Here is a 10,262-nt window from a genome sequence, read left to right on the forward strand (position 1 = left end):
TACATGAGCAAATAACACTTTTACTACGCTTATGGTTGTAAACTTGGTGAATCACACATACACACGCACACTTGCTCATACCACGCTTGTACGCACGTACACACACACACGCGCACACACACACACACACACACACACACACACACACACACCTGCCAATCGCATTCAGGGAGATTATTTACCGGTTTTGCAAGCATTGCATTTCAGACCACACTCTTGTCTGCACCTTGTGTCACACACACTCACACTAAAACACGCACACACTCTCTTTTCTCAATCTGTGACAGGTGGCATTCGATTAATGTCCGAATAACGACAATAATGTAACTCCGTTATATAAACTGATCATTACGGGCAAAAATACAGTACGATCATGGTGTTCTGGGCAAAGTGACACGGCTCAGCAACATCGCCGTAATTGGAAAATATCTGAACTGCACAAATTGGGATTTGTAAGTATTCTCTGTTTGCTTAACTTGGTGTGTTTGAGATCGTAGTTATTTTTGCCGTCATGTTATATTGTTTTAAGAACGAAATCAAAATCGAAGGCGCTGCTGTAGAAAGGTGAAGTACCAAGTGTGAACCTGAAAAGAAAATAGAATCGAGGTAGTGAACTCAAAAAGGGGAAAATTGCAACATGCGTTATAGGTTCTTCATTTTAACGAGCGAGACACACCAGTGAGAAACTGTCCAACTGCCTATTCTGAAATACATGTAGCACCAAACGTTTTTTGCCCAATCTGCTTCGAGCGGCCAAAAAGAACAGCTCCTGCAACTTTATTCTGAATATATATATAACCAACACGAAAAATACATTTCTTGATTTCCAAGTTACAAGCCGACATAAGCATCGTATCCTGCAACATTTCTGTGCAACATGGGCGTCTTCAAGGTGCCAGCAGCACGTGTTTGGCTTTTTAGCCTTACGGTGGTGATGATTATGATGATGATGATGATGACGACAGGAGCTGGTGCTGCTGCAGTGATCAAAGGTCAGGCTGCTAAAACATCAGCGGCAACAGATGCAGTGACATCATCATTAACGGCAACGGATGCAGTAACATTATCATCGGTCGCAACGGATGCAGTGATATCATCGTCTATAGCAACGGATACAGTGACATCATCATCAACGGGTGATGCAGTAACATCAACATCAAAGGCAACGGATGCAGTGTTATCATCATCAGCTGCAACGGACGCAGTAATATCATCAACTTCTGCCGATTCAGTAACATCATCATCAATGGTAACGGATACAGTGACTTCATCAGACCCCTTAACGCCTTTGAGACAGCTGATTGCAAAAGGGGTGAGTACTTTTAAACATGTATTGGCTTTTGTTCGTTACCGTTGGAATGCATACTAATGATTATAATGTTCTTTTCCCTTTTATTATTTTGTGTTCACAATAAGTTCATTTATTGTTAAAGTGCCATACATACGCGTACTAAGAGTCAAAAGATGTTTAAGGCTTGTTTGTAAAAGTGTCACGTATATGGGACTTTTTTTAAAAAATGCACAGATTTCAGACGGACAAAACGGAAATATCCAACTACATCAAAAATTTCAAAATTTTATCAGGCAAAGTTATTAAACATCCTTTCGTCTATCTTGTGCCAAAATTTGCGAGCTTAATAACAACTGCAAATGTATCTAAAAATAAAAAAATATCCACTACATTTATAAAAATGGCTGTGCAGTTACCATGAACAAGTTTTATTTTTCCTACATAATTGTTTTCCAAAAGGCAAGTTTTCATATAGCAAATGCTATGCAAACCCAGTGCTAAAGAATGGATACCAAAATGTATGATTATTAATGCAATTATTTAATCCAAATTAAAAACAAATTGTAATAGTGCAAAATTGTCATTATCAAATGCATGCAAATGAAGTAATGTCCAAACTGATCTGTTTGCTGCCAAAATATACATATGATCATTTGAAAATTGTTGAAACCTTTCAACTTATACCACAATTGACTGAATTTGATAAATTATTTTAAATATAGCTTTACTTTTATGCTTGGTAACAACAGGGACATTCGGTAACTGCACGGACCCTTTGTTTTCGCATCAACCCCATTCGAGCAAAAAACACAGACATACGTTTAAAACTATCATTTTATATGTCTTAACTATATTTGTTGCTGTTTTCAAAGCACTGTATATTGTTTTGTGGTCTTGACTTAACAGATTGTTTTTTAAATTGCATTTTCTTCAATCATAGGTAACTGCATGGACATCTGGTAACAGCACAGACATTTTCTAGTAAAAGACACTGTGTTACTAGAAAACAAAGGGTTATTTTTGTTATGGAAATGAATTTTATATATCAGTAAAATGTTTTCGATAATTGGCCTGGTATGTAAAACGATTTTTTTTATATTGTTGTGCTTGTGTGAAACAGAACCAATAGCATACCATATATTATGCATAATTTCTTCCACATGAAGATAAACATACGAGTCAACAGTTAACGCTCAATCGACAAGATTTTATTGAACCAAATTGGAGTTGAGGAGAATGGTGGTGGCAGGGAGGGGAGGGGAAGGCTGTGGCAGGATAATGGGGAAACAGAACAAAAAAGTATAGGCTCTTTCTTTGGCCCATTTTGTCTAGCGTATTTAATTAACTGAGTCAGTTGTAAAAAAAACATGAAATGGAACAACTGATTCTTTAACATTAAATCAAGTGTCTTTTCACTTAGAACATAAAATAATTCACCACTCTATTTAGAAACCTTCATTGGAACATAAAATGAGTCATCACTGTCTTTGAAAATCTTCATTGCCACTGTCTTTGTAAAACCTTTATTGAAAAATATGATTCACCACTGTCTTTTCACTTGGAACATCACCACCATAATAATGTGGCACCGTATCCTTACAACAACAAGGGTGTATTTTTTGTCACTTGAAAAAAAAAGTAAAATAAATAAATAACATATTTTGACAAATTCTCTGCAGTTACTAAAATAGATCTGTACAGTTACCTGACTCGTCAGTGCAGTTACCAGGAAACTTGTAGCAGTTCCTGAGTAAAGTAAATTACTTTATTTTGAATAAGACTCTATATAATACCTATATTTATGCTGGTTGGTTTTCCATCCCTTTTGTATATAATGGGGCGGGGATATAGCTCAGTTGGTAGCGCGCTGGATTTGTATTCAGTTGGCCGCTGTCAGCGCGAGTTCGATCCCAGGTTCGGCGGAAATTTATTTCACAGAGTCAACTTTGTGTGCAGACTCTCTTCGGTGTCCGAAACACCCCCCGTGTATACTACATTGGGTGTGCACGTTAAAGATCCCACGATTGACAAAAGGGTCTTTCCTGGCAAAATTGCTTAGGCACAGTTAATAATTGTCTACCATACCCGTGTGACTTGGAATAAGGCCGTGAAAGGTAAATATGCGCCGACATGGCTGCAATCTACTGGCCGTATAAAATTTCATCTCCCACGGCATCATTGCAGAGCGCCTAGAACTGTACCCACGGAATATGCGCGATATAAGCCTCATTGATTGATTGATTGATTAATTGGCTGTCCATAATACAGAATATAGAATAAAAATGGTATGCAATCTACAAGCATTTCAGTGCAGTTACCATGATGTCTCAGTGCAGTTACTAAATAGGTCCATGCAGTTACTTCTCTGGCAGGTAACTGCACAGAAAGTAACTGCACAGACGAATTCGTTATTTTCAAATAATAATCACTCCCTGTCATCAAAAAAAACAGGGCGTCCTTGACGCCATGTGAAAGTAAATGTATGGGCGATTAAAATGCAAATTATTCAAAATGTTTTTGTTAATTAGTGTAATGGAAAACCCCAGTAACTGCACATAACTGTTAAGCTAAACATCCTTCACCTTGACCTGATGAAAATCATATTTCATTGCCTAAAAGTGATCCAATGTACCCACCTGATTGCACACAGCTTTCCGCGTCTTGGAACTCTTTTGTAAAGAAAACCACATTTGAAAAGCAGGGAGCATTCCGTTTTTACATTTAGTCAAGTTTTGACTAAATGTTTTAACGTAGAGGGGGGAATCGAGACGAGGGTCGTGGTGTATGTGCGTGTGTGTGTGTGTCTGTCTGTGTGTGTGTGTAGAGCGATTCAGACTAAACTACTGGAACGATCTTTATGAAATTTGACATGAGAGTTCCTGGGTATGAAATCCCCGAACGTTTTTTTCATTTTTTTGATAAATGTCTTTGATGACGTCATATCCGGCTTTTCGTGAAAGTTGAGGCGGCACTGTCACGCCCTCATTTTTCAACCAAATTGGTTGAAATTTTGGTCGGGTAATGTTCGACGAAGCCCGGACTTCGGTATTGCATTTCAGCGTGGTGGCTTAAAAATTAATTAATGACTTTGGTCATTAAAAATCTGAAAATTGTAAAAAAAAAATGTTTTTTATAAAACGATCCAAATTTACGTTTATCTTATTCTCCATCATTTGCTGATTCCAAAAACATATAAATATGTTATATTTGGATTAAAAACAAGCTCTGAAAATTAAATATATAAAAATTATTATCAAAATTACATTTTCCAAATCAATTTAAAAACACTTTCATCTTATTCCTTGTCGTTTCCTGATTCCAAAAACATATAGATATGATATGTTTGGATTAAAAACACGCTCAGAAAGTTAAAACGAAGAGAGGTACAGAAAAGCGTGCTATCCTTCCCAGCGCAACTACTACCCCGCTCTTCTTGTCAATTTCACTGCCTATGCCGTGAGCGGTGGACTGACGATGCTACGAGTATACGGTCTTGCTGCGTTGCATTGCGTTCAGTTTCATTCTGTGAGTTCGACAGCTACTTGACTAAATGTTGTATTTTCGCCTTACGCGACTTGTTATTGTGTATTTTGGTTCCTGGTAACTGCAAGGACCAAAACCTCTTGGACATGCAATTTTTACTTTTCAAAAATTGGGAGAACAAAACTACTGATTGTATCGATATTTTGTTTTTGTTATCTTGAGATAATGACGGGATAAACATAAACCAACCAACAAAATGATAAAAAAAAATTGTCTGTGCGTTTTACAGAGGTGTGAAATTTTGCTAATGTCGAAGGGACATGCATTTTGACCCCCCCCTTTCACATGATAACTTACTATAATTAACAGAAAAATACAATAAAACGGGCAAATGAGTATACTTTAAGGTCCGGAGGACATTGAACTTAAGCACTTCCAATTTTCAGATAAGTAGGATGAAAATTTTTGAATTTATACAATTTTAAAGTCAAAAGACAGGTTTTTTATGCATTTTTTGAAAAAGTCCCATATACGTTCTTCTTTCGGTCAATACATTAAAGTCAATGTCAGTGTTTTTTGTTAGTATAGACTGTTCATACACATACACACAGTGAAGTAAAGCGGTGTTGTACACGGCGAGTGAGTAAAACAAAGCACAGAACAAGAGTAGTAGAAATAGATTAGTTAGAGCGTATTTTTGATCGCGTGCGTGTGAAAGGCATGTATGACTAAATATTGATTGGATTTTTAATCCCACTTTATAGCGACCCTTTTTTTCTCTCTCCTGATCTTCATGATGGCTTGTTTTTTCAGTTCAATCTTCTGGGACAGGTCATCGTAACCGCTCTGACCACAACGGATACAACACCCCAAGCGGCACGCACCTTGGACATCATCACGACAACGCAAACTGCTGCAGCGACCAGTACTGAAATCCCTACGTCGGAAAAAGTAACAGTAGCAGCACACGACACCATGGTGACGGAAGACATGTCCACTACAGCAGCAAATGCAGCCAATACTAAGAACGCACAAGTTGGAGAAGACAACGATGGAGTTGACGATACTCCCACAGACGAAGACGACCTTACCGACAATGCAGCAGCAGACGACACCACCGTGACGAAAAACCTGCCCACAGCAGCAGCAAATGCAGCCACGACTAAGAACGCACAAGTTGACGAATACAGCGATGGAGTTGAAGATGCACACAAAGACGAAGACTTCCTTACGGACAACGCAGCAGCAGACGACACCACCGTTACTGAAAACATGTCCAAGGGTGCAGCAGCCAATCCAGCCACGACTAAGAACGCACAAGTTGACGAATACAGCGATGGAGTTGACGATGCTCCAACAGACGAAGACGACGTCACCGACAATGCAGCAGCAGCAGCAGACGACACCACCGTGACGAAAAACCTGCCCACAGCAGCAGCCAATCCAGCCGGGACGAAGAACAGACGAGCTGACGAAGACAGCGATGGGGTTCACGATGCTGGCACAAAAGAAGACGACAGCTACAACAGTGAAAGGGAAGAAGAAGACAACGTCGACGATAGCGACGCCAGCGAAGAAGAAGAAGAACAAGATCAAGAACAAGAAGAACAAAAAGACAAAGTACGTGTAGCTAGAGGAGGGGTAGGAGGAAGGGCACGTCTGAGGAAGTCGATGCAGACAGAACCGCATGGGATTGAAAAGCAAGCACCTCCAGAGAAATTCTTCTGAAAGCCAAGAGAAAACAGGACAGCGGTCAGCAGGAAGGAGGGGAATTCAATCTGCTGATGCCTTAAACCGGGAATTTCTTTGACATTTTGTTGTCTTTTCGCCGATGAAATATAATCGTATTACTTGATATCCGCTTTGTTATCATGTGAATCTACGTTGGTGACAAATGTAAGCTGGGTGAATGTTTAAACTTTGAGTCCAGAGGAAGAAAAACAATGCAAAACAACTACTAAACTATGCAGAAAACAGAGTCAGATACAGACAGACAGACACACACACTCGGTCACACACACATAAACACACACACACGCGCACGCCGACACACACATACACACACACACATACACACACACACACAGACACACACACACACACACACAAATAACTTATGCATTAGATATTCGGCACACACACACATAAACACACACACACGCGCACGCCGACACACACATACACACACACACATACACACACACGCACTTACACAAATAACTTATGCATATCCGGCACACTGACAAAGACACACACACACACACACGCACGCACACACACACACACACACACACACACACACACACACACACACATACCGTATGCAGAAGGTTTTCGGCACACACACGCACACTTACACACACAAAGCAGGTTCGGTGGGTTCTTGAAACACGAAAATACCAACCATGCATCCTTTAGTGCTATTAATGGTCTAAATGAAGACCCTGGGTATGCCCTGGGTGCTATACTGAAGAAAAAGAACAAAACAATCACGCGTCTGAAAAACACAAAAACAGCCCAAAACTACAACCTAAAAGAACACTTAAACTTGATTTTTTTTATCATTAGAGACGTGTGTGTGTGCGGTGTGTGTGTGTGTGTGTGTGTGCGCGTGCGTGCGTGTATGGTTGTGAGCGTGTGCGAGTATTTCTTGATCTTTGCGCTTTTGGAGAATTCTTACAAATTCAAAGAAAAGTCAAAAGGCCCACAGAGAAAACCGCTGCAAGTTGTTATAAACAGTCCCGCATGTTTCAACACACGATTAACGAAGCGAAATTGAAAAGGCATCAATCATACCGTGCACCGGACCGTGAAGTATTGCACAATGACATGTTTTTACAACCCGGCTGCCACTCCAGGTCTGCTTTTACGGCATTTTGTTTTTGCTCTTTCCGCACCGAGACTTTCACAGCAGGGTTAACTTGTGTTTGTGGGCTTTTCGGCACTTCGCAGTGCAAAACCAGTGCTCTGAAGTCAACACGACACGAGCTATACAAGAGACAGGTGGTATATTATTAAAAGGGAATAGGTAAAACAAGTTAAAGATCCCTTCATGCCCATGCTCTACACGGGTGGTGAAGTTGGCTTGATAAGCCTCTCCCTTATTGTAGGATAGGCAGGACGTGAACGAATAATGATCTCTGATCTAAAAACAAATACGAAAAACAAATAAAAATAACAACAACCCCCCCCCCCCCCCCCAACAAAAAAAACACCACCCAACAACAGGGAATTGGTCGAAATTAGCATCAAAAGCCCGCCTCTATTGTAGAGCCGTGTACCGGTGTAACAGGCCATTTTGACACATTTTCAGTTTTGACCGGGAGGTCATTCTGGGCTAGCAGCCTATTTTGACCACCCTAGCCCCTAGTCGATTTTGATCCCCCCTTTAAACTTTAAGAATAAGTACACTAGGACCTTTTAAAACAAAATGTATGCATGTATGTATGCATCTATGTATCTCCAGAGGTTTGGGGGGTGGGGCCCCTCCGGTTGGTCGGTCAAAGGGAGAGACATATAGGGCTTAAGTGTATACGGAGGGTGGTGGAGAGGAGATAGAGGGAGGTAGTTGAAGCAGTCGCCAAGTTGGCCCTTCATTTTGCCTTTAAAGTAACACTAGTAGGATGTAGGAAGAGGTAGCTGTCATCAGAGACATATCTATGTCTCTGCTGTCATCAAGTGGACGCGTTCCTTTTGCTTGAAAGTAAACCATTGAACAGTGCATCGGTGGTCTAGTGGTAGAATACTCGCCTGCCACGCGGGTGACCCGGGTTCGATTCCCGGTCGATGCAAAACATTTTTTAACACTTTTAGATTAGGGATACTATTGGACCATAATTATAGGGTATCTCGTTTACTTTCAACATCTGTCAAGTAACCAAAATACATCTGGCCTGTAAGTTCGCGTTGTTATTGTCTGTTTTGTTTTGTTGTTATGTTTTTGTACGTTTATGACCTTTCAAATCCGTCGCGATATAACCTTGAACGGTTGAAAACGACGTTAAACACCAAATAAAGAAAGAAAGAAGGAACCTTTCAAATGCCGGTCACCAAGGGTTGTTAGTTTAACATTGTTTTTTTTTGTTTTTTGTTTTTTGTTTGGTTTTTTGTTTGTTTGTTTGTTGTTTTTTTCCTTTTATTGTTACATGTTTGTCTACCATAATTTACCATTATTATTTTGACATTATTTCAAACTTGTTATATTAAAATCGTCCGCCAAATTTCATTTGCTTTTAAGAGTACGCTCATAAGCTTAGCTTGTTGTGCTCCATGTTCCTAATTTCATGTATGCGGCAATAGTACTAATGAAATGTATTGAATAAACTTGTTTAAACCAAGGATAAACTTGATCCGCAAGATCCGTAACCTGTGACGGAAACTTCACTGTCGAAATTTGCAGAAGATCGTGGCTAGATGTATATATATCGTATCTCTACGTAAAACTTAAGCAACGTGTGTACGCACGCACGCACCCACGCAAAAAAAAAAAAAAAAAAAAAAAAAAAAACCCACCCACAACGGTTAACTTAAAAAAAAATCACCCAGTTTTTTATTTCTCCAGTGTACTAATAAGCCACGTTTCAGTCACATACACACGCAAATATACTTGAAAGAGGTAGTGGTAGCTGTCATAAAACTGGGCGCAATAATGTTGCTTGAAACTAAGAATGTCATCAGCGCATCGGTGGTCTAGTGGTAGAATACTCGCCTGCCACGCGGGTGACCCGGGTTCGATTCCCGGTCGATGCAATATTTTTTTAAACACTTTTTTCAAAAAGCGGACAATGGCAAAATACCGTGGGACTTTTAATATCAATTTTACTACTACTAGGGATTCTACTGATGTGACCGATACACATTTTTGCCTATCACATCAGGCTTCCATAACTTAAACAAAAATGCTCTTGCTCAATGCTTTTGATCAACACATGAACAATCAATAGCCTGGCTGTGGTCTGTGTAGAATGGGCATTTTCTTAATTGAATTTGTAGTCTGGCATCAGTGTCCGAATATTATGTGTGTGTGTGTGTGTGTGTGTGTGTGTGTGTGTGTGTGTGTGTGTGTGTGTGTGTCGTTTGGAAGGCGAAAGTAAACGAGTGTATTTTAGCATGCATCCGCTTGACTGAATGGTTAATCTAACTCAGCGTTCTTGTTTTTACTTTTTATCTTGTCTCTGAATAATCGTGTGTGTGTGTGTGTGTGTGTTTGCCAGTGTGTGTGTGTGTGTGTGTGTGTGTGTGTGTGTGTTTGCCAGTGTGTGTGTGTGTGTGTGCAAGTGTGTGTGTGCGCGTGCAAGTGTGTGTGTTGTGTGTGTGCGCGTGCGTGCGTACGTGTGGGCGTGGGTGCGTGCGTGCGTACACACAGAGAGAGAGAGAGAGAGAGAGAGAGAGAGAGAGAGAGAGAGAGAGAGAGAGAGAGAGAGAGAGAGAGAGCATACAAAGGGGCACTGAAGACGTCCCAAACGGAAGCCACATCGACTTATCGACT

The 10,262-nt window shown here is 40.3% G+C and overlaps 1 protein-coding gene and 2 non-coding genes across 3 annotated transcripts; all 3 read left to right on the forward strand.

Moving 5' to 3' along the window:
- The first annotated feature begins 541 nt into the window (after positions 1 to 541).
- Positions 542 to 6,629, forward strand: LOC138969125 (mucin-21-like). The gene is made up of 2 exons (XM_070341844.1): positions 542 to 1,312; positions 5,588 to 6,629. The coding sequence occupies exons 1-2, from the start codon at positions 878 to 880 to the stop codon at positions 6,500 to 6,502; spliced, it is 1,350 nt and encodes a 449-aa protein (XP_070197945.1). The 5' UTR covers positions 542 to 877; the 3' UTR covers positions 6,503 to 6,629.
- A 1,865-nt stretch (positions 6,630 to 8,494) lies between these two features.
- Trnag-gcc (transfer RNA glycine (anticodon GCC)) lies at positions 8,495 to 8,565 on the forward strand. Its single transcript has one exon. It is a non-coding gene; the product is annotated as a tRNA-Gly (tRNA).
- An 887-nt stretch (positions 8,566 to 9,452) lies between these two features.
- Trnag-gcc (transfer RNA glycine (anticodon GCC)) lies at positions 9,453 to 9,523 on the forward strand. The gene has a single exon. It is a non-coding gene; the product is annotated as a tRNA-Gly (tRNA).
- The last annotated feature ends 739 nt before the right edge of the window (positions 9,524 to 10,262 follow it).

This window comes from Littorina saxatilis, linkage group LG6 (genome assembly GCF_037325665.1).
Source record: "Littorina saxatilis isolate snail1 linkage group LG6, US_GU_Lsax_2.0, whole genome shotgun sequence".
Lineage (NCBI taxonomy): Eukaryota > Metazoa > Mollusca > Gastropoda > Littorinimorpha > Littorinidae > Littorina > Littorina saxatilis.